This window comes from Pipistrellus kuhlii, unplaced genomic scaffold (genome assembly GCF_014108245.1).
Source record: "Pipistrellus kuhlii isolate mPipKuh1 unplaced genomic scaffold, mPipKuh1.p scaffold_m20_p_159, whole genome shotgun sequence".
NCBI classification, from domain to species: domain Eukaryota; kingdom Metazoa; phylum Chordata; class Mammalia; order Chiroptera; family Vespertilionidae; genus Pipistrellus; species Pipistrellus kuhlii.
Genome location: NW_023425470.1, coordinates 95,739 through 123,360, shown reverse-complemented (window position 1 = coordinate 123,360; position 27,622 = coordinate 95,739). Strand labels below are relative to the sequence as shown.

General features: G+C 63.7%; 1 protein-coding gene across 1 annotated transcript; it reads right to left on the bottom strand.

Annotated features, from left to right (window-relative positions):
- Nucleotides 1-89: 89 nt before the first annotated feature.
- Nucleotides 90-15,354, bottom strand: MYLK3 (myosin light chain kinase 3). The gene is made up of 15 exons (XM_045582264.1): nt 15,060-15,354; nt 14,505-14,792; nt 12,307-12,414; nt 9,168-9,258; nt 7,811-8,246; nt 7,210-7,619; nt 6,707-6,812; nt 6,305-6,398; nt 5,572-5,681; nt 4,474-4,615; nt 3,678-3,748; nt 2,619-2,747; nt 1,878-2,030; nt 1,649-1,781; nt 90-863 (listed from the first exon to the last, which is right to left on the bottom strand). The coding sequence occupies exons 1-15, from the start codon at nt 15,324-15,326 to the stop codon at nt 804-806; spliced, it is 2,598 nt and encodes an 865-aa protein (XP_045438220.1). The 5' UTR covers nt 15,327-15,354; the 3' UTR covers nt 90-803.
- Nucleotides 15,355-27,622: the final 12,268 nt, after the last annotated feature.

Here is a 27,622-nt window from a genome sequence, read left to right as displayed (position 1 = left end):
TAGAAACATCAATGAGAAACATCCATCAGCTGCCTCCTGCACGCCCCCTACTGGGGATGTGCCAGCAACCAAGGTACATGCCCCTGACCGGAATCGAACCCAAGACCCCTCAGTCCCAAGGCCAACGCTCTATCCACTGAGCCACACCAGTTTCGGCTGTTAGAGGATCCGACGTGGCTGCACACAGCGAGGGCCGGACGGTCAGTACAACGTGGCCCAGCCCCAGGGAACCGTAGCGGCAGGCCTTTCCGGGCCGAGGGAGACCGCTGACCGCCGGCCGCTGTGCGGGTCCGAGTCCCGGAATCCGGCCGAGCTCCGCAGTCCGTCCCCCTCCTCCCCCCTCCGTGCACGCCGCCCTCCTGCCACGGACGGCATGCCACACGGGCCCCGACGCAGGTGCACCTGACGGGCAGACACAGCCTTCACACCAGCCGCTCCGACGGCGGCCACAGTCCTGCCCACGGAAGGGCCGCCAGAGCCTCCTGGCACAGTTCTCGGCGTCCGTCTGAGCCAGAGGCCGGGTATCTCACGGCCACGGCTCCGTCAGGCCGGGATCAGGGGCAGGGCGGCCGGGCCGGGATCAGGGGCAGGGCGTCTGGGCCGGGCCCAGGGGCAGGGCGTCCGGGCCGGGATCAGGGACAGGGTGTCCGGCCAGGATCAGGGACAGGGCGTCCGGCCGGGATCAGGGGCCGGGATCAGGGGCAGGGCGTCCGGGCCGGGCCCAGGGCCAGGGGCAGGGCATCCGGCCGGGATTAGGGGCAGGGCTTCCGGCCGGGATCAGGGGCAGGGCGTCCGGGCTGGGATCAGGGGCAGGTGGGGAACTTCCTGAGCCTGTTGGCCGCCGTCACCACATGGAAGTGTTTCTGGAGACGAGGAGAGAGAGGAGAGAGGAGAGAAGCGGATCTTTAGGCTCGCTGTTTTCCTTAAACAACGAAAGGACAAGTGAGGCTCTTTAAACTGATCACCGAAAACCATGGTCGGCAAACTGCGGCTGGAGAGCCACATGTGGCTCTCTAGAGAAGTGGCGCTAGAAGAAGTTGAAGTTTAAACCATGTGGCTCTCCAAAGACATTTCAGTCGTTGTGCTGTTGGTATTTGGCTCTGAGGACTAATGAGTTTGCCGACCGCTGGCCTAAACCAGGATTCTAGCTGACATAGGACGGTCACGTGACTCTCGGGGCCAACTGGAGCAGGAGGAAGTGGGACCAGGAGCTGTCCCCAGCGCGGAGCCCACGGGGGTCCTGAAACCGAGTCGGCTGGGAAGCCAACAGGACCTTTCACTTCAGGGTGAGGCCAGGACTGCTGGCTCCTTCCCGGGCGAACGCGCTTTCTCTGTCTTTGCTTATTTGTTTGTTTCTTGTTTTGTTTTTTTAAGATATTTTTATTGATTTCGGAGAGGAAGGGAGGGGGAAAGAGAGGTAGAAACGTGAATGATGAGAATCAGGGTCCCGGGTTCGATTCCGGTCAAGGGCATGTACCTTGGTTGTGGGCACATCCCCAGTGGGGGGCGTGCAGGAGGCAGCTGGTCGATGTTTCTCTCTCATCGATGTTTCTGGCTCTCTACCCCTACCCTTTCCTCTCTGTAAGAAAATCAATAAGATATATTTAAGTAATAAAATAATTTTTAAAAAGCGGCGGCGGACAGGCACCTTCCACTTGCGCTGAGCCAGGTACTTCTGCAGCAGGAGCTGGGACCGGAGGCGCAGCTGGGCCCGGGACGCCTTGGCGGGCAGGTCGCTCAGCCACGCGTGCTTCAGGCACTGGGTGGCGCTCATCCTGCAGCTGGGAGCAAACAGCGGCCGGCGGTCAGCGGTCAGCGGTCAGCGGGGGCTGTCCGTCAGGAGGCCTCACGCACATGCGCCCCGGGCCACCACGTACCTCTTCTCCTTGACCAGCAGCTGGGACACGAAGTCCTTGGCGTCCTCCGACAGCCCCTCGAAGGACTCTGCCTCGAAGTCCCAGCAGCAGTTCACAATGAAGTTCATGGTCTCGGCGTCCGTCTCCCCGAGGAACGGGGACAGGCCGCTGAGCCTGCGGTGGGAGGGACTGTGGGCCACGGAGGCCACGGCAGCCACGTCCTGCCAGGTCCTCTCCCCCACACTCACAGCATGTGGTCCACAGAGGCCACGGCGGCCACAGGGCGGACAGTCCTGCCAGGTCTTCCCTCTCCTCCCTCCCCACACTCACAGCATGTGGGCCACGGTGGCCACGGCAGCCACGGGACGGATGGTCCTCGAGGTCTGCCCCCCCCCCACACACACACTCACACTCACAGCATGTGGTCCACAGAGGCCACGGCGGCCACGGGGCAGATGGTCCTCGAGGTCTGCCCCCCCCCCACACACACACACTCACAGCATGTGGTCCACAGAGGCCACGGCGGCCACGGGACGGATGGTCCTCGAGGTCTGCCCCCCACACACACACACACACACTCACAGCATGTGGTCCACAGGCGCCACGGCGGCCACGGGACGGATGGTCCTCGAGGTCTGCCCCCCCCTCCCCACACACACACACTCACAGCATGTGGTCCACAGAGGCCACGGTGGCCACGGCAGCCACGGGACGGATGGTCCTCGGGGTCTGCCCCCCCCCCCCCCACACACACACACTCACAGCATGTAGGTGATGACGCCCACGCTCCACATGTCCGTGGGGAACGAGACGAACTCGTAGTTGATGACCTCGGGGGCCAGGAACTCGGGCGTGCCGAAGTTCACCCTTAGCTTCTCCCGCGGCTTGTACCTGGGGGGGGGGGGGGCGGCTCAGGGAGACGCGGAGGCTGGGGCGGGCCCAGGTGCAGCCAGGCAATGTCGGACCCCACATGCCTCCGCCCCCCACACACACAGGGTTTCCCAGGCAACCCTCACTCCCCAGCCCCAGCCTCAGGCTTTCCTGGGTCCCCAGGGAGAACCGGAAGCCATGGAGCCCCCAGCCCCCACCAGGCCTTTGTCCGCGAGAGGAGAGAAGGTGACTCAGCCGGCAGCCGGGCTGGGTGGGGCTGGGTGGGGCTGGGTGGGCTGGGTGGGGCTGGTGGGGCTGGGTGGGGCTGGGTGGGGCTGGGTGGGGCTGGTGGGGCTGGGTGGGGCTGGGTGGGGCTGGTGGGGCTGGGTGGGGCTGGGGGGGCTGGGGGGGCTGGGGGGGCTGGGTGGGGCTGGGGGGGGCTGGGGGGGCTGGGGGGGCTGGGTGGGGCTGGTGGGGCTGGTGGGGCTGGTGGGGCTGGGTGGGGCTGGGTGGGGCTGGGTGGGGTGGGTGGGGTGGGGGGGGCTGGGGGGGGCTGGGGGGGGGCTGGTGGGGCTGGTGGGGCTGGGTGGGGCTGGGTGGGGCTGGGTGGGGCTGGTGGGGCTGGGTGGGGCTGGGGGGGGCTGGGTGGGGCTGGTGGGGCTGGGGGGGGCTGGCTCCCTGCTGGCTGCGCCGTGGCTGGGCCGGTGACTGTCGTGTGGGTTCATCGTGTTGGCGTCAGGGGCTGGGGGTGGGGGAGGGCTCTGCATGTGTGGGGCAGGGGGTCTGGAAACCTGTTTCTGCCCCTCAATCTTTCTGTGATGCTAAAACTGCTCTAAAAAGTAAAGTGTCCATTTAAAAAATTAAAAATAAAAAATCGGCTGAGCTGAGGGCACCCGTGCCCAAGAGGGCCAGAAAGAGCCCAGCGGGTGCTCAGTGCCCCCACGCCCTCACCTTCTGGCCAGCCCGAAGTCAATGATCTTTATCTGGTGTCCGGTCTGCTTGACACACAGGATGTTCTCCGGCTGCAGAGAAAGGGGGTCTGCTGAGGGCAGGCACCAGCTGGAAGCTCGGCAGCTCCCTCACTTACTGTCAGGCCTCAGCCTCCCAGCCTCCCGGGGAAATGAATGGCCCAGGTCAGCCTACGGGGAAGGGAGGGAGGGAGGGAGGGAGGGGGGAAGGATGGGAGGGAGGGAGGGTGATGGGTAGGTGATGGATGGTGGATGGTGGATGGTGGATGGTGGATGAATGATGGATGGATGGATGGATGGATGGATGGATGGATAGATGATGGATTATGGATGATGGATGGATAGATCAGTGTTTCCCAACCTTCTCTCATGATGAGAATCACCTGGTGGAGTTGTTAAAACACAGATTCCCGAATCCCAACTAAGAAGTGCTAAACCAGAATTTTTGAGAACATATAGGTAAAATTGCATACCTAACTTAGTGCTCTGTATATAAAATCTGTCTTAGAGCACTAGTTAAGTATACAATTTTACCTGTATGTTCCCAAAAATTCTAGTTTAGCACTTCTTAGTTGGGATCCGGGAATCTGTGTTTTAACAACTCCACCAGGTGATTCTCATCATGAGAGAAGGTTGGGAAACACTGGGATAGATGATGGACGATACAACTAGGAGTGGCAAGAAGCCAGGGATGAAATCCAGGTGAAAGCTCTCAGAGCCGAGGGAGCAGCAGAGGCGTGGGAACCCGGGCCGCCCACCACGCCCAGGTGGAGCCTGACCTTGAGGTCCAGGTGCAGGATGTAGTGCTGGTGGAGGTAGTGCACGCCCTCGCAGATCTGCCTGGTGAACAAGATCACGTCCAGCTCCGTCAGGTGGTACTTCTCATCCGTGATGCGGTCGAAGAGTTCTCCCCCGTCCACGCTGCCAGGAAAGCGGGAGGCAGGCGCCGGGCTGAGCGAGGCTCCGGAGCCGGCCGGGGAGCCCGAGGGGGCCCTGTGCTCCGGCCCCGCCCCAGCCCCGGTGCAGCTGCAAAAGGAAGTGGCGGCCACGGGGAGCGGGTTTCCTCCGTGCGGACACTCAGGCTCACATAGCGGGGACCATTACCGATGCCACAGGCCAGGGCCATGAACTCATCTGCCTACAGGGGCGCACGAGTGCCTCCAGGCGAGAACCCCAAACGGACAAACCAGCCCCCTTTCCGGCTGGGGGGACAGGCCCAGCGGCACTGGGTCTGCAAGAACAGCCGGAGCCCTGGCCAGGGCGCTGTCCCCTGCACCAAAGGCCGCCGGTTCGATTCCCGGTGAGGGCACGTGCTCGGGTTGCGGGCTCCATCCCCAGTGAGGAGTGTGCAGGAGGCAGCCCATCGATGTCTCTCACGCCCATGTTTCTTTCCCTTCCCTCTCTTTTCCTCCCTCTCTCTCCAAAGTCAATTTATTTTATTTTACATTTTATTGATTTTTTTACAGAGAGGAAGAGAGAGGGAATAGTTAGAAACATCGATCAGCTGCCTCCTGCACACCCCCTACTGGGGATGTGCCCACAACCCAGGCACATGTCCTTGATAGGAATCGAACCTGGGCCCTCTCAGTCCACAGACTGTCACTCTATCCACTGAGCCACACCAGCTAGAGCCCAAAATCAATTTTTAAAAGAAAAGCAGTATGCCTAGGTTTTAGTGTGAAACGTCCCAATTTCCAGCCGCTACCAACCAAACCCACATTCCTAACACCCGCCCAGCCACACTGCAGGTGGGGTCAGACTGGAGGCCGGGCAGAGGAGGTGACGGCGTGTCCGGGGTCCCAGGCCGGGGGCAGGGGTGGAGGGACGGGCGCAGTGCTGCCCAGCCGCCCTGCTCCAGCCCGGGGCCGCACACTCACCACTCCATGACCAGCGTGCAGCTGTGCCTGCCCTCGAAGGCGTCGTACAGCTGGATCAGGTTCGTGTGGCTCAGCTGGTTCATGATGGCCACCTCGTTCTTCACGTCCTCCTTGCCGAGCGGAGGGGGGGGGTCCCCAAAACATGTCAGGGGGCGGGGCCCACGGCACCTCCCGGGGCGCACACACGGGCACACGAGTGCCCACCCCCCCCCCCGTTTCCTGCCCTCACAGCAGGCCGCCTCCCCGCACCACCCAGTGGGTGCTCAGAGGGGGCCTGTCAGCCCCCCATCTCAGACGGGGCGCCCGGAGCCCGGGAGGAAGCCAGACGCCCGGGGGGGCCCCGCCGCCCAGGGTGCAGGGGAGCCCTGGCTGGGGTGCAGGGGGCACGGAAAAGAGGCGGCCCAGCCACAGGGCGCGGGAGTGAGCGGCAGCCTTGAGCCAGGTCACCGTTCCACTCCGGTCAGGGCCCAGGCCCGGTGCGGGCTCCATCCCTGTGTGGGGGCGTGCAGGAGGCAGCCGGCCCAGGATTCTCTCTCCTCACGGATGTTCCTGTCTCCCTCTCCCTCCCTCTCTGACATCAGTAAGCGTATATTGGGGGCCGGGGTGAGGGGGGAAGGAGCGGGAAGGCGAGGTCCCCCACTCAGCAGGCGGGAGCTGGGTGGCCGGGCCCCGGGCTGAGCCCTGAGCCGGGGCCGGAGCCGCCCGGCGGGCAGGCGGGCGGGCGGGCTCTCACCCGATCCTTGCTGCTCTTCACTTTGATGACCTTGGCTGCCAGCGCCAGGCCCGTGGCCCGCTCCGTGCACCGGTGGACCTGGCCAAACCGGCCCCTGTGGACCACACAGGGCTGAGCGCCCGGAGGCTCACCCCTCACCACCGGAGGTCCCCCTGTCCGGTCCCACCCCCTCCACACCCAGGGGACCCGTGGGTGTCATCCCACCCACTGCACACTGCCCTCTAAACCTAGACCAGAACTGCTCCTCCCTGCACCCCAGGGAGCACTCTCCCCTCCCCACCGCCGAGGACTTCCTCCCCCCCAACCCCAACCCCCCATGCGGCCCTCCCACTGCCTCCAACACGGCCCCTCTCCGCCCCGGGGACCTCCCGCTCCCCGCCCGCCATCAGCCGGAGCACCTACCCGCCCAGCACCTCATGCTGGCACACCGCGTAGCCCGCTGCGGCCGCCGCCTCGCGCAGGCTCACCACCCGGTGCCCGAACGGGGCCGGCGGGGCCGGGCTGTCGTCTGTGCAGGAGACAGCGGCCTGTGAGCCCCTGGGCCCTCCTCACGCTGCACACCCACCCGCCCCGGACCCCAGCGGGCAGCTCCCCCGGCCCCCCCAGGCTCCCCCGGCCCCACAAGACCCCCTGGGCCCCAGCGGGCAGCACCCCGGCCCCCCAGGCTCCCCCGGCCCCACAAGACCCCCCGGGCCCCAGCGGGCAGCACCCCGGCCCCCCAGGCTTCCCCGGCCCCACAAGACCCCCCGGGCCCCAGCGGGCAGCACCCCGGCCCCCCAGGCTCCCCCGGCCCCACAAGACCCCCCGGACCCCAGCGGGCAGCTCCCCAGCCTTGCGAGACCCCTTGGACAGACAGGGGGCCGGAGGGGGGATCCACACCCGCCCCCGGGGCACCGCCCGCTTACCCAGAACGAGGCCGCGGGCCACAGCTCCCTGGGGCGCCCCCGCCACGGCTGCACCCGGGCCCCCGGGGGTGCCGTCCCCCCCGGGCTCCGGGCCGCCGGCTCCCGCGCCCGTGTCCGCCCCCGAGCCCCCGCCGGCCCCGCTCAGTCCCGGGGCGGCTCCGGCTGCGGGTCCCGGCGAGCCCTCGGCCTCTGCTGCGCCGTGGCTGCTCCGAGCGGCGCCGTGTCCCCCCGGCTCGGTCCCTGGGGCCTGGGGCCGGCCCCCGTGCGCAGGCAGGGCCGGCTCCCCAGGCTGGGTAGTGGCCGGGGCCTCCACGGGGGACGCCACACGGGGGCTGACCCCTGGCACGCCCCGCAGCTCCCCCGGCGTGTCCGCCTCCTGCACGTCCGTCTCCTGCACGTGGACGGAGAGCCTGGGGGGGGAGACAGCCCGAGGAAGCCACCGTCACTGCCCCGTGGCCACCCCGCCGGGGCCAGGGCACCCAGGGGCGCTGCCCGGCAGCTGCTCTGCCCGAGCCTCACAGAGCGGCCCTGCCAGCCGGCCCCACGCCGAGGCCTCGCGCACCCCCCGCACCCCCCGCGCCCGCGCCAGCGGCTCGCTCACCTGCCAGGCGTGTCCTCGCCGCCGGGAGCTGCGGTGGCCCCGGCAGGCGGGCCCGAGGCCAGCGTCACACCGTCCTCCGCGCGCAGAGCGTCAGGACCGCTGGCCGCTGGCCCTGGTGCTGGGCCTGGTGCCACCTCCCGGCTGGGCTCGGGGGCCTCACCAGGCGCCCCGGGAGCTGTGGCTTCCGCCTCTGCGGGCGGCAGGTGTCCAGGTGCCTGGTCGGGGCCGGGGACCCCGCCTCCCGGCTCCGGCGGGGCCTCCGGCGGGGCCTCCGGCGGGGCCTCCGGCGGGGCCTCCAGCTGGGCCTCCGGCGGGGCCTCCGGCGGGGCCTCCTGCTGGGCCTCTGGCGGGGCCGGGACCTCAGACCCCATCCCTGACACGCAGACCGGGGGCGGCCTCGCCGCTGTGCCCTCCGGCGGGCCAGCCTTCTGGCTCTCTGCAGGGAAACGGGCGGAGTCTGTGCCCAGCAAGACAGGGACCTGCCTGCGCAGCTGCGGGGGGCGAGGCGGGACCCTCTGGAGCGCTGGGTGTACAGTGTGACTGTTCCATCTAAGATGTGTGTGTGCATGTGTGCGTGTGCATGTGTGCGAACATGTGTGTGTGCATGTGCATGTGTGTGCGTGGTGTCACCGCTTACAGTGTGGCCTTAGAAACCAGACTCCGGGGGAAATAAAAATAAAAGCTTCGTAGACACGGTGACATGGGGGGAAGGAGGAGGACAAGCCTGGCTGCTTCTTGTGCCTCGTTTGGTCACCGGGGCTTTGGGGCCGGGTAAATATTAGGCGGAGACAGCCCGTCAGAGCTCACTCAGCCCTCCGCACCCCTCCGCACCCCCACTCTCACCCCTCCGCACCCCCCGCTCTCACCCCTCCGCACCCCCCGCTCTCACCCCTCCGCACCCCGCACTCACCCCTCCGCACCCCCCGCACTCAACCCTCTGCACCCCCCGCTCTCACCCCTCCGCACCCCGCACTCACCCCTCCGCACCCCCCACACTCAACCCTCCGCACCCCCCGCTCTCACCGCCCCGCACCCCCCCGCTCTCACCGCCCCGAACCCCGCTCTCACCCCTCCGCACCCCCCGCTCTCACCCCTCCGCACCCCCCGCTCTCACCGCCCCGCACCCCCCGCTCTCACCCCTCCGCACCCCCCGCTCTCACCCCTCCGCACCCCCCGCTCTCACCGCCCCGCACCCCCCGCTCTCACCCCTCCGCACCCCCCGCTCTCACCCCTCCGCACCCCCCGCTCTCACCGCCCCGAACCCCGCTCTCACCCCTCCGCACCCGCTCTCACCGCCCCGAACCCCGTTCTCACCCCTCCGCACCCCCCGCACTCACCCCTCCGCACCCGCACTCACCGCCCCGCGGCCCCGGGCGCTCGGCCTGCACGCCCCGGCCGCTCAGCGCCCGCCGTGGCTGGGCTCCCGCCGCCTCCTCTCGCTCTTCGTCCTGAAAGAAGCACACGGACACACCATTGTCACCGTCGCTCCGCACAGACACGCTCGCACCGGCCACGTGCTGGGCCACCAGCGGGCAGAGCACCTCCAGGCGTCCTCAGTGCCTCCTAAACACGTTTACTGTTACTGACCTCGGAGAGGGAGAGAGAGACAGAAACATCTGTGACCAGCTGCCTCCGCACGCCCCCCACAGGGGGTCCAGCTTGCAATCCGGGCCTGTGCTCCGACCAAGAATGGAACCCTGACGCCTGGGTCATAGGTCAACACCCACTGAGCCACCCGGCTGGGTCCTAGGTGCCCTTCTTCCTCCTCTTTTTTTAAAAATATATTTTACTGATTTTTTACAGAGAGGAAGAGAGAGAAAGAGGGACAGAGAGCTAGAAACATCAATGAGAGAGATACATCAACCAGCTGCCGGGGATGTGCCTGCAACCAATGTACATGCCCTTGACCGGAATCGAACCCGGGACCGTCAGTCCACAGACCGACGCTCTACCACTGAGCCACACCGGCTTCGGCCAGGTACCCTTCTTCATGAGCCCCTGACAGAGGGTGACACAGAGTGGGCCTCGAAATGCTCAGAGCAGGGATGGAAAATTAGTTTAAATTCAACTGTCAACTCGGACCGGCCGCTTGGGGCGAATGGTGTGGTTTGGGTTGGATCCTAGGTCAGCTGACCCCGTGCTCGCAGGCAGCGTGCGGTGACCAGTGACGCGCTGCCTGGGAGCCGGGCGGCTGGACCCCACGGCCCCCCTCCGGTTCCCCAGGCGGCCAGGGCACCCCTTCACCACTCGGCCGAGATCCCTAACTCCCCTGCACCTCGCTTTCCCCTCTGGAGAATGGGGGGAATGTCAGCTTCTCACAGGGCTCAGTCCGGGGCGCTGGGGTGGGGCCGTCTGTGGGGCACTGGGAGGTGCCCAGCACAGGGTGGGCGCTCAGAGCCGGTGCTGGTGCCCGGCCTGGGACACAGCACCGTCCGGGCCCAGGGCGGGGCCGTGAGGACCTGGGAGCCCAGCGCCAGCCAGTGAGCGTCCCTCACGCTGAGCATCCGCAGGAGCCCCCGCAGTGTGGTCCGCAATCCGTTAAAGATGAGCCTGCCCGGGCTGGCTCAGCATCGACCTAGGACCCAGGAGGTCAGGGTTCGATGCCCGGTCAGGGCACAGGCCCGGGTTGCGGGCTCGGTCCCCAGGGTGGGGTGTGCAGGAGGTGGCCGATCCATGATTCTCTCATCATTGATGTTTCTCCCTCCCTCCCTCTCCCTTCCTCTCTGACATTGATTTTAAAACTCTGGCTGCTGCCGAGACCGGTTTGGCTCAGTGGATAGAGTGTCAGCCTGCAGACTGAAGGGTCCCGGGTTCAATTCCGGTCAAGGGCATGGACCTTGGTTGCAGGCACATCCCCAGCAGGGGGTGTGCAAGAGGCAGCTGATCGATGATTCTCTCTCATCGATGTTTGGTTTTTTTTTTTTTAATATATTTTATTGATTTTGTACAGAGAGGAAGGGAGAGAGATAGAGAGCTAGAAACATCGATGAGAGAGAGTCATCGATCAGCCACCTCTTACACACCCCCTACTGGGGACATGCCTGCAACCAAGGTACATGCCCTTGACTGGAATCGAACCCGGGACCTTTCAGTCCCCAAGCCGACGCTCTATCCATTGAGCCAAACCGGTCTCGGCTCTCATCGATGTTTCTAACTCTCTATCCCTCTCTCTTCCTCTCTATAAAAAAAAAATCAATAAAATATATTAAACAAACAAACAAACAAACAAACAAAACCTCTGGCTGCTGTCCTCAGGGTCACCACCGGCACCAGCGCTGTGACGGGAGCCGTCCTGCCAGCCGCCCTGGGGAGCTGGGGCCTTATCGCAGGCGCCTCCTGCCCCCTCTCCCCCCCCCCCGTTTACCCCCCACCCCCACCTTTCCGTCCGGGAGACAGGGACTTGGACAGACTGTCCTTTGGCAGACCTTGCTGCTCAGATTGTTCTCTCTCCCTCTGTGGTTGGTGCAGGCAGGCGCACATGCACACACACACACACACACATGCACACATATGCACACACACACTCGCGCGTGCACACGCACAGGCACACGTAGGCTTTGTCTTCAGCGCTCAGCTTTCTTTCTTTCTTTCTTTTTTATTGATTTTTCTTACAGAGAGGAAGGAAGAGAGAGATAGAGAGCTAGAAATGTCGATGAGAGAGAAACATCGACCAGCTGCCTCTTGCACACCCCTTACCGGGGATGTACCCGCAACCAATGTACGTGCCCTTGACCGGAATCGAACCTGGGACCTTTCAGTCTGCAGACCGACGCTCTATCCTCTGAGCCACACCAGTTTCGGCTGGCGCTCAGCTTTCGGTCCCGCCTGTGCGGTGCATGCAAAGGAAGGAGAAGAGGCCGGCCCAGCGCCCGCCCGAGGCCTGCATCGCTGACAGCTCCGCCAGGATGAGGCCGGCCCGCCGAGCTGGACCTGCCTGAGCACCCCCTCCACCCCGCATCCCACAGCCCCACCCCCGACCCCCCCCCCCCGAATCCCACACCTCCGACCCCACGGTGCATCCCACACGGCCCAAGGAGGACTCGGGTGGAGTCAGGGCCGAGTTTAAAATTTAACAGCCAGCCCGGCCGGCGTGGCAGTGTGTCCGCGGGCCAGGCCGGCTCCCAGCGGCTCTCAGCGGCTGCCCCTGTGCTGTTCCGCCTGCGTGACCGGCCGGGCCGGGGGCACGGAGGGCGTGGAGGCCTCCTGGCGGGGCCGTGGGGAGCTGACTGCCGGCTGGGAGGGCACCCAGTCCTCAGGCAGCCCCTGGGCTGTGTGGCCGACAGAGGATGGCCAGTCAGAGCCGAGCAGAGGAGACTTGGGAGGCCCTGGGGAAGAGAAAGCTCCCTCCCCCCGCTCCTCCCCCCGGCACCCCCCTCCGCCCAGAAATGCCGCCCAGGACGGCTGGCTTCGCGGCCCCCCAGCCCGCTCCGACACAACAGCCAGAGGAGGAAGCGAAGGGGAGGACGGAGCGGCCGCCCGCCCGCGGGACAGCGCACACGGCCCTGGACCCAGAGGATGCGCAGCTCCTGGAGCTGCAGGCGAGGACCGCAGTGGGTACAGGCCTCCGTCCGGTGGTTCGCCCTGTTCCCGGGGGGCTCCCGTTTCTGTGTGAATGAAAGGGAAAAGGCTGCTCATGGAGCACAGGACTGATCGCCTTATTGGGAGCCTGGCCCCCACCGGAAGGAGAAGGAGCCGGCGGCTGGGCTGTGAGGAGGAGGCAGGGGAGGAGGTGCGGATGAGCGGGCACAGCAGCCTCGGGGGCAGAGGACCGCCCGGGGAGCAGACTCCGCACCGCTGCCAGGACAGCGTGGCCGAGCGAACATGCCGATACACGGAGACCCCACCCCCACCTCCGGCGCAGCCGCTGCAGCTTCACGGACAGAGCGAGGGTGCTCCCTGGTGCGGAGACGCGCCCACATCCATGACGCAGAGAGCAGCAGAGGCCAGCACAGGAGGTGACAGCGGAGCTAAACCAAACCTCGGGCTGGGGGCACCCCAGGGTGCTTCTGGAAGGATGCAGGAGACCGGGCTAGGCTCAGGGTTAGGAAGCAGGGCTTGTCCTGGGCCTGGGGGCGGGGCAGGAGGGGGCTGCTCTCACAGCCGGGGCATGGTTTGCACCCTGCTCACATATTAGGTGAATTCTCGCTTAAAGCTGAGGCTGGTGCCCGGCCGGCCTGGCTCAGGGGCTGAGAGCATCGACCTAGGAACTAGGAGGTCACAGTTTGATTCCCACTCAGGGCACAGGCCCACGGAGTGGGGCGAGAAGGGGGCAGCCGACCCATGATTCTTACCGTTGATAGCTCTTTCTCCCTCTCCCTTCCTCTCTGAAATCAATACAACATAATGTAAAATAAACTAAATAAAATAAAGCTGAGGGTGGCTCTCAGCGGCGAGGGCAGGCCAGACGCCCCTGCAGGCCGCGCTCGTGGGCCGGTGCCCACAGGAGGGGCCGGGGTGAGGCGGCGCTGGGGGAGTGGCCGGCGGGGTGAGGGAGGGTCAGCGGGGACAGCGCCGGCCAGGCTGGGGGCGAGGAAGGGAGGCCGGAGCCCCTGAGAGCCCAGCTCAGCTGTAGCAGAGCCGGTGGGTACCAGCAGGTCCGAGGCGGCTCAGGCCCCGAGTGTCCCTAAGCAGCTGCCCCTGTGCCGTACCTAACAGAGCATTGCCTGGACACACCGCACATGGGCACACGTGTGCGTGCACACACACCCAAACACACATGTGCACGCACATGCGCGGACACGTACATACACAAACATGTGTGCACACACATGCACACACTCAAGCACACGCACACCCCCCAGCCAAACTCCCATAAGCCCAGGCTCGATTGCACAACCCCGGAGCAGCCGCCCTGCACCCCAGCTGCGCTGCGGCCCGCCCGCCCGGCTGGGTGCCCGGGTCCCTGTCAGCACCTCGGAGGCAGCTGCACTCGCGCCCACTCGGGGACGGGGCACAAGGTCGCGCACAGGAAGGGAGGGGGCTGGTTCTGGATGGTGCCCTGTCTGGGGGGCGGGCTGCTCCCCACGCCGCCCCCGGGGGACACGGCCTGTCCAGCGAGCGTCCCCACGGCCCCCAGCTCACCGGCTCTGCCTCGCTCTCCCGTCTGCACCCGCCCATGACTGTACGCTGCAGCTCCCCATTTCCCCATCAACTGGTCACACAGGAGGCACAAGGGGGACTAGACGCTGGCCGGGGTGGCTCAGGGGTGAGCGTCAGCCTAGGAGCCAGGAGGTCAGGGTTTGATTCCCGGTCAGGGCACAGGCCCAGGTTTTGGGCTCCGTCCCCAGTGTGCGGGGCGTGCAGGAGGCAGCTGGTCCATGGCTCTCTCTCATCATTGATGTGTCTCTCTCCCTCTCCCTCTCCCTTCCTCTCTGAAATCAATAAAATAGATTTTAGCCGAAACCGGTGTGGCTCAGTGGGTAGAGCGTCGGCCTGTGGACTGAAGGGTCTAGGGTTTGATTCCGGTCAAGGGCATGTACCGTGGTTGCGGGCACATCCCCAGTGGGGGGCGTGCAAGAGGCAGCTGATGGATGTTTCTCTCTCATCAATGTTTCTGACTCTCTATCCCTCTCCCTTCCTCTCTGTAAAAAAAACAATAAAATATATTTTAAAAAAACACAAATAATATTTTAAAATAATAAGAAGGGACAAAGGCTCGGCTCTCTACGCGCAGCCCCCTGGCCGAACTCCCCACTGCCCGGGCGGCCCCCCAGCAGGGCCGGGCGGGGGACGCGTCACCCACCTCGGGGGACCCGGGGGCCGGGCGGCCTCGCCTCCAGGGCGCACTGCCTCGCAGGACGAAGTCCAGCACCACGGAGTTCTGGAACAGGGCGCCCAGCAGGGCGATGGCCCGGTCCACGGCCGCCACCACCCGGAGCAGGGCCTCCAGCCGGGCGCCATGCCGGGCCACATCCTGCCGCACCGCCCGCACCAGGCCCAGGACCTCCGGCCAGCCGGCCTGCGCGTCCCCCCTCGGGGCCGGCTCCCCCGAAGGGGCAGGGTCCCCCTGGGGGGCAGGGTCCCCCTGGGGGGCAGAGTCCCCCTGGGAGACAGAGTCCCCCTGGGGGGCAGGGTCCCCCCGAGGGGCCGGCTCCCCTGGCAGGGTGGGCTCCCCGGGGGGGGCAGGGTCCCCCCGAGGGGCCGGCTCCCCTGGCAGGGTGGGCTCCCCGGGGGGGGCAGGGTCCCCCCGAGGGGCCGGCTCCCCTGGCAGGGCTGGCTCCCCCTGGGGGGCAGGGTCCCCCAGCGGGGCAGGCTCCTCGGGCGGGGTGGGGCCGGCCCCCGGGGGGCCCGGGCCCCGGGAGGCCTCCAGCCGGCTCAGGCCCCGCTCCAGGTGGTCCAGGCCCCGGCACACGCCCTGCAGCTTGTCCGCCACGTCCTCCTGGGCGCGCAGCAGTGTGTCCACCTTCTCGTCCAGCGCGCTCAGCTTCCGGTCCAGGCTGGACAGGCAGGCCCTGCCCGCTGCAGCCGCCGCCGGCAGCCCCCGGGGCCCCGCTCCCTCCTGGGAGGCCCTGGACATCCCAGCGCGGGCCGGCCGGGCGGGCGGGGGCGCGCGGGGCCCGGCCTCAGCGGGGCCGCGGAGCCCGGAGGGTCATGTCGGCCGCTCCGCGTGCCCAGCGCCCGCACGGCGATCGATCCGGGCGTCCGCAGCGCGACCTGTGGGCTCTGAGGCCTCGCTAACGGCCGCTCTGCGGGAGGGCGGGAGGGCGCCTCTGCGGGGCCTCTGACATCACGGAGCTGGCGCATTCCGGCCTGAGAGGGTGCTGACGGGCAGACATGTGAGGAATCTGCCCTGGCAGCGGGCGCGGGGCTGAAGCCGGAGGCTGGAGGGGGGTTCTCTCCCCGGACTCCGAGAGGAGCGGGGCCTCGGGAGTCCCCGGCCGTGGGGTGCCGCCCGCCACACACACACACACACACACACACACACAGACACAGACACACACACACAGGTGTGCACGCGCACACACACGCACACACGCACACACAGGTGTGCACACACACACGCACATACACAGACGCACACACATACACACGCAGACACAGACACACACAGACACACAGAGACGCGTGTGCGTGCGCACACACAGGCGCGCGCACACGCGCACACACAGACACACACAGACACACACACAGTCGCACACAGACAGACACACACACAGAGACACACGCACAGAGACGCACACAGACACACAGACACACACAGAGACGCGCACACAGACACACAGAGAGGCGCACGCACGTGCACATACACACACACACACACACACACACACGCTCACGCACACAGACGCACAATGAAAAGCGAGGCCGTGGAAAATGCCTGGCCGCCCTGGCGTGAGCCGGATGGAACAGGTGAAGCTTCCCCAAATCAAACACAAACCCTGGCCCCGGCCGGCAGCTCAGCAGGTGAGAGCGTTGTCCCCGATACGCCCAGCTGCGGGTTCGACCCTGGGGGAGGGCACACACAAGAATCAACCAATGCCCGGCCGGGTGGCTCAGGGGTTGAGCATTGACCGAGGAACCAGGAGGTCAGGGTTCGATTCCCAGTCAGATGGGCCCAGGTTGCCGGCTCCATCCACAGTGGGGATGGTATAGGAGGCAGCCCGGTCTATGATTCTCTCATCATTGATGTTTCTATCTCTCCCTCCCTCTCCCTTCCTCTCTGAAATCAATTTTTTTAAATTAAAATATATTTTATTGATTTTTTTACAGAGAGGAAGGGAGAGATATAGAGAGATAGAAACATCGATGAGAGAGAAACATCGACCAGCTGCCTCTTGCACACCCCCTACTGGGGATGTGCCCGCAACTCATGTACATGCCCTTGACCGGAATCAAACCTGGGACCTTCCAGTCCGCAGACCGACGCTCTACCACTGAGCCAAACCGGTTTCGGCTGAAATCAAATATTTTATTATAAAAATAATAAAATAAAATAAAGAATCAGCCAATGAGAGCACCGATAAATGGAATAACAAATGGGTGTTCCCCTCTCCCTTCCTTTCTCTCCCCCAAATAAAAAGTTGACCAATTACAGAAACCTGGGTGCTCGCTGCTGCTCTGCAGACGACCCCAGGGTGTCAGGCTGCGGGTGAGCCCCACAGCAGGCCCCCGTCACTCGGCACTTGTAGCTAAAAATAGAAGTGCAGCTCAATGGCCCGCCCATCCTCGCCAAGAGCGCCCTGCAGGCCGTGCTCCTCCCCGGACCCTCTGGGGCACATCTGCCCGCGAGGCCTGCGCCCCACAGCGGCTCCCCTGGAACCGACGGGTCAGGCCCGGGTGGCCCAGAGCCCGGCTCCCGTGGCCTCGCGCGTCTGGGCCTCACAGCCCTGTTCCCCGTGAACTTGGCCGGAGCGGCATTGGTAAAGCCGGCGGACATCAGGTGGGGGCGCCGAGAGTGCCACCGAGTCCCCAGCCCCTGGGGGCCCCTTGTGGCCCCCTGCCTTCTCCGTTTCCTTCCGGGCCCCCAGGCTCTCGGCCGCCCCAGGAGGGCTCAGATGGGGTCCCGGGTGAGCACGGGGCAGCCGATCCACTCCCGAAAAGCACAGGCTGGCCGCGGTATGCTGTGGGCGGGGTCAGCACCCACGGGCCCCCGAGACTCCACGCTGGCCTGTCTGGGGACAGCCAGCTTTCCCTGAGGCCTGGCCCAGGAGACATCCACCTCGGTCCGAGCTGCAGCCTGAGGAGGGAGAGCCCGCAAAGCGAGGCCTCGGGGAGAACCGGTCCAGGTGGCACGGATCACAGACACGCCGGACAACGGGGAGGCGCCCGGCGCCACGCGGGCCAGCCCACGCCTGCCCCGGCCGGTGCCCCTGCTGGTGCGGGGGCGGGGGACGGCCCGTGCTGTCTGCCTGGCCTCAGAGCCCGCTGCCCGCTGCGGCCGGAGACTGACGGCACTCGGCTGCGCGGCCGTGGCCGTGGCCGTGGCCGTGGCCGTGGCCGGTTCCATGAGGAGGGTGACGGGGACGGGACGTACGTGCCGCAGAGCGAGTGCTCAGACCCAGAGGGAGCGCAGGCCAACGGGCAAAGCGGAGCAAAAGGAACCAGAGACTCCAAGAAACCCCAGCGCGTCCGAGACAGAGTGAGCGCGGAACACATGCCTTTCCCACGGCGCCATGCACACGGCGCCATGCACACGGCGACATGCACACGGCGACGTGCACACGGTGACATGCACATGGCAACGTGCACACGGTGCCATGCCCACAGTGCTATGCACACGGTGACGTGCACACGGCGACGTGCACACGGCGACAGGCACACGGTGCCATGCACACGGTGCCATGCACACGGCGACATGCACACGGCGACGTGCACACGGTGACATGCACACGGTGACATGCACATGGCAACGTGCACACGGTGCCATGCCCACAGTGCTATGCACACGGTGACGTGCACACGGCGACGTGCACACGGTGACATGCACACGGCGACATGCACACGGCGACGTGCACACGGCGACGTGCACACGGTGCCATGCACACGGCGACATGCACACGGCGACGTGCACACGGTGACATGCACACGGTGACATGCACACGGCGACGTGCACACGGCGACGTGCACACGGTGACATGCACACGGCGACATGCACACGGCACCATGCACACGGTGACATACATGCACACGGTGACATGCACACGGCGACGTGCACACGGTGCCATGCACACGGTGACATACATGCACACGGTGACATGCACATGGTGACAGTACGAAGGTAACCGTCATCCCTGGCCAGTGTGGCTCAGGGGACAGCGCGCCGGCCTACAGACAGAAGGGTCCCAGGTTTGATTCCCGGTCAGGGCACATGTCCGGGTTGTGGGCTCCATCCCCAGTGTGGGGCGTGCAGGAGGCAGCAATCTGTCTCTCTTCCTCTCCCTCCCTCTAAAATCAATAAAAATATCAAAAAAAGAAAGAAAAGAAAGCAACTGTAGAGATCAAAACTGGCCATGCCCACCCACCCTACCCCACCCCAGAGGAGAGCCAGCCGACAGATGTGTCAGTCACCTCGGTGTGAGTTGGGGCAGGAGGGAGAGGGCCACCCCGCTGGCCCTAGGCTTCCTCTGCTGCCCAGGCCCTGGCCCAGGCCACCCTCCCGCCGGCGCCGTTAGCTGAGGCACACACGAACGAAGAGGACCCCAGCGGTGACCAGAGCCCAGCCAGCCCCGCAGGGTCCACACCAAACACCATGGGCAGCTCCACCGGCCTGGCCTGCACACACCTCCTTCAGGAGCCGGGAAGGGCCCACGCCGACAGACCCCACAACCCGCCTGGCCCCCTGAGTCCGTGGTCCCGAGGCCGCAGGTCAGGGGCCAGCTGTCCGGCTCCCTAGCTCCCTGGCCATGACAGCTGCTCAGGGCTCCCACTTCAAAGCAGGCCAGAGGCTGCCTTACCGCAAAGATCCGGGTGTAACCCGGTGCCCGTGGTGGAGGCGGGCGCAGCGTCCTCATCCTGCCGCCCACCGGGGACTCTGCCAGCTCCGTGTTTACTCCCCTGGAGATGCCCGGGTGGGAGTGAGGGGCTGGCCGGCAGGGCCATCTCTCCAGAACTCAGGAGCTTCGATAAGCCTGGCATTTCCGCTTATCTGCCCTGGCCCCGGCCCCGAGGCGCCCGGGCGTCACTGTTATCAGCTCTGCTGGCTGTCCCTCTCCGAGGGCCCACTTCCTGCATCACTTAGCGGGGTGTCCAGGGAAACAACCCCCCTGGTCCCAGGAGGGGAGAGGGGATGGGGGGAGAATAGAAGAGGGGAGGAGGGGAGGGAGGGAGGAGGGGGAGCTTGAGGGCCCAGCGGACCTGAGTTCAGACCCCAGAGCCTGGTGCGGGGCCCAGGGCTGCGCTGGGATCTGGGGGTGGCTGCTGCAGTGGACCTGGGGCAGCGGGGGCCTGACCAGCCACACAGGGGGGCGCAGAGGGAGGAAGCTCTTCCTCATGGTGCTGCTTGCACCCAGCTGGGGGCCTAGTCTCAGGAATTTTTTAAAATATTTTTTTATTGATTTCCGAGAGGAAGGAAGAAGGAGAGAGAGAGAAACACCCATGAGGAGAGAGAACTATGGACCCGCTGCCTCCCGCGCCCTCTCTCAGGGATGGAGCCCACAGCCCGGGCCTGCGCCCTGACCGGGAGTGGGACTGGACCTCCTGGTTCATGGGTTGATGCTCAGCCCCTGAGCCGGGCCGGCCAGACAAGAGGTCTTGCTGTCACATCTGAAGAACGGATGGTGGACCCGGTCCGGGAGAGGAGGGGCTGAGCTGAGAGGTGAAGAGTCAGGAGGGGGAAGGGGGTAGACAGGGGGAGCAGGTGCGAGAGCGAGGAGAGGACGGGTGGGCAGCCCTGGGCGGGACAGACTGGCCCCTGGGAGTGGCGGGGGGGCGGCATCGAGCCGGGGCGTCCAGGGCTCCCACACTTTGCAGACACCCAGGCCCACGCTGCCAGCTCCTTCCGGGTGTGGGTGGAGGTGAAGACATTGGAGAACCTTTTGGCAAAGAGGGAGGACTGCCTGGAGGAAGTGGGACTTGGGCTGAGCCTGCAGGGAGGGGTGTGCTGTGGGGAAGCCACGGGGAGCCACCCACACGGAGCCGGCACAGAGGGGTCCCGATGGCTGCAGGCCCAGGGGTCCAGCGGGCGTGACCGGGACCCAGGGAGAGAGGACGGGGAAATCGAGGCAGAGACCTGGGGACCCAAAGCCGAAGCAGAAGGGGACGCCAGCCCTGCAGCATGTCCTGAGGTGGGGGTGAGAGGACAAAGCTCGCCTCTGAGATGGAGGCAGTGGTGCCTGCGGGCAGGGCACCGACCTGGAGAGTCACCGAGGCCCCTCAGGAGGCTGGAGGCGTGTCCTGCTCCGGGTGCTGCACACACCTCTGTGTGTTGGACTCAGCAGCTATTCGGTCGGTGCCCTGGACTGCCCATCAGTTATGCCTCAACCAGGTTGTTGCAGCCCTAGCCGGTGTGGCTCAGTGGATAGAGCATCGGCCTGCGGATTGAAGGGTCCCAGGTTCGATTCCAGTCAAGGACACATGCCCAGGTTGTGGGCTCCATCCTCAGTGTGGGGCATGCAGGAGGCAACTGGTCCATGATTCTCTCTCATCACTGATGCTTCTATCTCCCTCTCCCTTCCTCTCTGAAATCAATAAAAACATATTTTTAAAAACCTCCATAACTGGTCTGGCTCAGTGGATAGAGCATCAGCCTGCGGGCTGAAGGGTCCCAGGTTCGATTCCGGTCAAGGGCATGTACCTTGGTTGTGGGCACATTCCCAGTGGGGGTTGGGGGGGGGATGCAGGAGGCAGCTGATTGGTGTTTCTCATCGATGTTTCTGACTCTATACCTCTCCTCTCCTCTCTGTAAAAAGTCAATAAAAAATATTTTTTAAAAAATAATAACGGAGGGGTGAGCCTGACACAGGTACGAACGGAGGGGCAGGCCCAGGATCCGCCTCCACAGAAGCGGAAATTTTCCAGCAAGTGTTTACCCGTCCTGGGGGCGCTGTTGCCAAAACACAGGGCCCTGAGGAGGCGGAGGCGCCGAGGAGGACTCTGGGAAAGTTCATCCCGCCTCCTCCCGGCCGCAGCAGGGGGGGCCCCCCCACAGCAGCTGGCCGGACCCCGAGGGTCTGCGATGTTCTTCCCAGGGCCATGGGGAAGACCTCACCCCCAGAGCGGGTGCAGAAACACGCGCACACAATAGAATCCCATTTTCCTTTAAAATATACGGATGCCGGCACGGCCAAGTCTGCACCAGAGAATTGCAGGTGATCTTTAATTTCTATGTTTCATTCATTTATTTATTTTTAAATACTTTTTACTGATTTTTGAGAGAGAGAGGAAGTGAAAGAGGTAGAAACATGGATGAGGCGTCATCACTTGGCTGCAACCTGCACCCCCCTCGCCCCCCCCACACACAAACACACACACGCACACACACACACACACACAGGATCCAGCCCCCCCGGGCATGGCCCTGACCGGGAGTGGAATGGTGGCCTTTTGGTTCCTGGGTGGATGCTCAGCCGCGGAGCTACACTGGCCGGTCTCCTGTGTTTCTCACTTATATGCTTATTTTAACGTTTAAAAATGTGTATTCCCTGCTTTATCAAACCAGTTTGTTTTTCTGTAACGGTCACCACCCCCTGGACCCAGAGGAGCGTTCCAGACAGTATGCACCAAGAGGCTGTAGGCGCCGAGAGCGGGCGACGGGCTCCTTGGGGCCCCGGTGACAGACGCACTGACCAGCTTCTCGGACGGCCGAGCCCAGCTGCTTTCCGCCTTAAAGGAACAGAACCCAGAGCTCGGGCCTCGCACAGCAAACCCAGGAGAAGGGCGGCTCCTCTCTGCACTGTCCTACGCGGCCGTCACCCCGTCCGCTGCAGCTCGGAGCCGTCCCGGTGGGGCTCACTGGGGAAGGCCCCAGCGCACAGCCGGTGGGGCTCACTGGGGAAGGCCCCAGCGCACAGCCGGTGGGGCTCACTGGGGAAGGCCCCAGAGCACAGCCGGTGGGGCTCACTGGGGAAGGCCCCAGAGCACAGCCGGTGGGGCTCACTGGGGAAGGCCCCAGAGCACAGCCGGTGGGGCTCACTGGGGAAGGCCCCAGAGCACAGCCGGTGGGGCTCACTGGGGAAGGCCCCAGAGCACAGCCGGTGGGGCTCACTGGGGAAGGCCCCAGAGCACAGCCGGTGGGGCTCACTGGGGAAGGCCTCAGAGCACAGCCGGTGGGGCTCACTGGGGAAGGCCCCAGAGCACAGCCGGTGGGGCTCACTGGGGAAGGCCCCAGAGCACAGCCGGTGGGGCTCACTGGGGAAGGCCTCAGCGCACAGCCGGTGGGGCTCACTGGGGAAGGCCCCAGAGCACAGCCGGTGGGGCTCACTGGGGAAGGCCCCAGCGCACAGCCGGTGGGGCTCACTGGGGAAGGCCCCAGAGCACAGCCGGTGGGGCTCACTGGGGAAGGCCCCAGCGCACAGCCGGTGGGGCTCACTGGGGACGCCCCTCTGCTCAGCGCTCACCAGGGCCGTCCGTCTGGAAACAGCCCTGAAACCGGGCTTACACGCGTGCCTCCCCCAAACCCGCGGGACCAAAGGCAGACCCGTGCTCGGGGAAGGATCCTGTCCCTGTGGTTGGCTCCGGCCAGACTCTGAAATGGCTTTCCGGCCGGTCTGCATGCCCCTCGCGCACCTGCTGCACACACACACGCACACACACACACACACACACACACACGCTCACACACACACGTTCACACACACACACACTCGCACACACGCACAAGCACACGCACACACAGACACACACGCTCACACACACACACGCTCACACACTCACACACACTCACACACACACTCACACACAAGCACACACACACACTCACACACACACACGCACAAGCACAGGCACACACACACTCACACACATGCACAAGCACACGCACACACAGACACACACGCTCACACACACACACGCTCACACACACACACACTCACACACACACACGCACACGCGCGCGCGGGACGTTTAGCATGTGCACTTACATACCACCTTCTGTCCATGGTCCCGGCGGCCCGGCAGAAATCCCCTCGCAGGTCCCGGGGGGGGCGCAGCTGTCACCCATCTTATAGGACCCGCTCCGGCGGGGGCGGGGGTGGCCCGTCAGCAGCCGCGGCCGCCCCTGCGCGCCGGCCGGCACTCTGGCTGGTGCCGGGTAAACCCTCACCACACCGTGCTCCCGCGGCTGGCCCGGGGCCCGGCACCGCATTTAGCCACAAGTGCATCAGCCCTGCGTGAGCGGGACAGCCCAGCTGCTTGGAAACCCTAAGTGGCATGTCAGCTAGCGGGGCCGAGAGCCACTCCAGGCCACGCAGCTAACACGGCCATCACCGGCCCGGAGCGGCCCCAGGCTTAGCGGTGACGTCTCCGGAGCCGGCGGACAAGTGCAAGGCAAAGGCCAGCTCCCTGGCCCGGCTCGGCCGCGGGAGCACAGCCCTCAGCGCCTGCTCCTCTCCCGGAAGTGACGCAGCCAACAACTGGGAGGACAGCGTGGCCGACTAACACGTTTACACCGTCTGTGCCCATGTGCCTGGCTTCCAGGCTGTCCACTGGTTAATTCAGAAAGGATCGACTACTTTTTAAATGTTTTTATTGACTTCAGTGAGAGGGAGGGAGAAGGGAAGAGAGAACCATCAGTGATGACAGAGAATCATATACCGGCTGCCCCGTGCAGGCCCTACACTGAGGCCTGTGCCCTGGCCAGGAATCGGGGCACGACCTGCTGGTTTGTAGGTCAACGCTCAACCCTGCGCTGCGCCACGCCGGCCGGCGGATCACCTTTTTGATGAGCTGCTCTGTGAGCTTTAACTTGGCCAATCACCTTGGGTAACTTTCTTTTTTAAATATATTTTATTTTTTTACAGAGAGGAAGGGAGAGGGATAGAGTTAGAAACATCGATGAGAGAGAAACATCGGCTGCCTCCTGCACACCCCCTACTGGGGATGTGCCCGCAACCAAGGTACATGCCCTTGACCGGAATCGAACCCGGGACCTTTCAGTCTGCAGGCCGACGCACTGTCCACTGGGCCACACCGGTGTCGGCACCTTGGGTAACTTTCTGCCCCCTCCTGGTTAACATTTTAGTTTGTGGTTTGTTTGTTTTTTTCTAAAAAGGCAAAATCTACTGCTTTTCTGTCTCACTGGCCCTTAGCACACGCCCCACTCAAACTGAGAAACCCTGATCCCCTCTGAAAAGCATCTCAGCGGGTGCCACTGCGTGGGGGGAGGGGGCCGCGCAAGACAGCTGGTCCCATTAGAAAAGGCGACTTCCCTGCGTAGCCAGGCTTCTGCGTTTGCATACGCTTTTTAGGCAATAAAATCTCTCTCAGTGGAAATATGTCGTTCTTTTCTAGAAACGACCATCAGTAACCATCAGTAAGCGTGTGTTGTTCTAAACCTTCACTAATGAACTAACGTGCTTGGCTTTACCCGCTGTGTGAAAGGAACAGAAGTGCCCGCAGGAGCGGAGCCAGCCTGGAGGAGAGCAGGGCAGTGAACGCCAAGCAGGGCGAGGCTGACGTGGGCGTGGAAGCCGCGGCTGATGGGAGAGACAGCAGAGACAGCACACGAGGGAGGCAGGACAAGGGCTGAGGGCTGCGGAGGGGGCTGTTCCCCAGGCTGAAGGGGCCCGGGCAGGGGGTGGCTCAACTGTCCCCACCTGCACTGCTCCACCACCCACTTCACCACCCCGCCCCTCACACACACTCAGTGAGTACAGCTGGCACTGACCCTGCAGCAAAAATAAAGACGCTCCCTGGCAGCTCTTCTCGAAAGACATGGAACTTCCGCACCGGAGAACCAAGGCTTTTCATCAAGGCTTGTGGTCCCAGTCAAGTCCTCCTGGCAACCCGGTGGCCTCGGCCTACATGGGTTCCTGTCCCCCTCGCCCACTCGGGTCCGGAGCACCCAGGGAGAAATGCTGCTGGGGAGCTGCCACCTGGTCCATGGATCCTGCATGCAAAGTGCTAGATGTGAGCCCTGGCCGGTGTGGCTCAGTGGATAGAGCGTCAGCCTGCGGACTGAAAGGTCCCGGGTTCGATTCCGGTCAAGGGCATGTACCTTGGTTGCGGGCACATCCCCGGTAGGGGGTGTGCAAGAGGCAGCTGATCGATGATTCTCTCTCATCGATGTTTCTAACTCTCTTTCCCTCTCTCTTCCTCTCTGTAAAAGAAAAAAAAAAAAGTAATAAATATAAAGTTAAAAAGAAATGTACCTTTGTGCCCCTTAGTCATGACCAGAATCTCAGCACAAACCTGGCTGCAGGGAGTGTTTTGCTGCGGACGGTCAGGGACGTTCTGGAAAAGGCCGAATGTTCACTAGCCAGGCACTCACCCATGCCGTTAGGAAAGTCCTGATGTCCTTGTGAACCAGGCAGGGAGCTGGTGCAGCCGTAAGCAGGGAACCGGCGGTCCAAAGAGGGTGGCCTGGCCTTAGCCGGGCTGCAGGGTCAGTCCTGAGTTTTGCGTCTCCCGCAGCGACGCAGATGGGTTATACCGAGGGCGGTGCGGTCAGGCCACATCAACCAAGGGGTATCACTTGCCATTTCCTGACCACCAGCTCCCCTTCCTGAGTACACCGCCCCCCAGTCTTGGGGTGCTAAGTCCAGGGGCTCCCATCCAAGCTCCCCTGAGGAGTGGTGCAGAGATGGGGGAGTGGCTGGCTCCATCCCCCCTCCCTGCCCTCCCAGCCTTCTCTCCTCCCAGACCCCCACGTAGTGAGCACCGGGTTTCTGGGTTTCATCTGTTCCTTCCCGTTGTCTCTCTCTCTCCTGTGCTCCCGTAGACCGTCTCTATCTTAGGATTCTTCGGAACATTTTGTGTCAGCGATCCTAATTTAAATCTCAAATTGCTTTTCAGATTGTGCTCTGATTTTTTTTTTTTTTTCAAATCATCCTCTTCTGGTTCTGTCAAATGTTTCTGAAACGTCTTTGAGCCGACTTTTCTCCTATTTCCTGCCCGTCGTTGTTCCCACCAGGATTTCTTACATCTGATACCTTTGCCTTTCTCACGCTGCTGCATCTGCTCACATCTAGAGCTTTTTAAAAAATCTTTAAATAGATTTTGTTGATTTTTTTACGGAGAGGGATAGAGAGTCAGAAACATTGATGAGAGAGAAACATTGATCAGCTGCCTCCTGCGCACACCCTATTGGGGATGTGCCCGCAACCAAGGTACATGCCCTTGACCGGAATCGAACCTGGGACCGACGCTCTATCCACTGAGCCACACTGGTTTAGGCTATTTATTACTTTTTAAGTATATTTTTATTGATTTCAGAGAGGGGGAGGGAGACGAAAACAAGAGAATATTGTGGACCGGCTGCCTCCTGCGCACTCTGCTGGGGATGAGCCCACAGGCCGGACCTGTGCCCTGACCGGAAACCTAGCTTTGACCTCCTGGTTCCTAGGCTGGGGGGCCAGTTTTCAGTTTAAACATTGACTAGGTTTGTGATGGACTGTCTGTAGGTGTGACATCTGTAAGGAGACTTCCGGTTTCAGCTGACAGGGAAGGGACCGGAAGTCATCCTCCCATCCTCACCAGAAAGGAGCTCAGGAACAGAGCTCGGTGCCTCCCTGGGACCGGCCAGGAGCGGAGGCTGAGAGCAATGGCCGGCCGGGGCTGGAGACGTGGAGCACAGAGAGCAGGGGAGACTCCGGAGCAGGAACCTCTGAAGCCAGGAGGAGCACCTCCACGGGGCCTGACCATGCTGGGCGCGGTGGACTGTGCGTGAGACACGCCTGGGCTGCGGTCCTGGTGGGCAGAGGGCACTGTCCTGGGCACTCCTGGGATCCTGCCAGGGTCTCGCAGTTCACAACCAAGAAAAGGAGTCCCTTCACAGCTCTAACCGAGAGGAGAAATAGCCCTCCACCCTAACACACACTGGCATCCTTCTCCAGGACAAAGGCCAGCCCCAGGGAAAGCCTTTCTGGAGCCTCAGTCACCGAGGGGAAGAAATGGCTGAACAGATTACATCACCCAGGGGAAGCTGTTTGTCCTCTACCAGAGAACTTTCCAATGAGCCAATGCTTTCTACACGCAAGCTGCAGCCCAGTCAGCAGGCCCCTCCCTTAGCCAATGACTAGCTCGGTGTGACTCCGCTATCTGCTCACAGGAACAGCCTCTGACATGGAGGATTCTTTAAGGAGATGCCTACTCAGTAAGCTCTTCTTGCTTTCTCTGGGGACATATATTTGGTTCACAGCATTTTTCAGTATTAACCACTTTTATGATTTTTTTCTCAAAATGAGATCGTTTTCTTATGTTTCAAAGATAAAACTCACA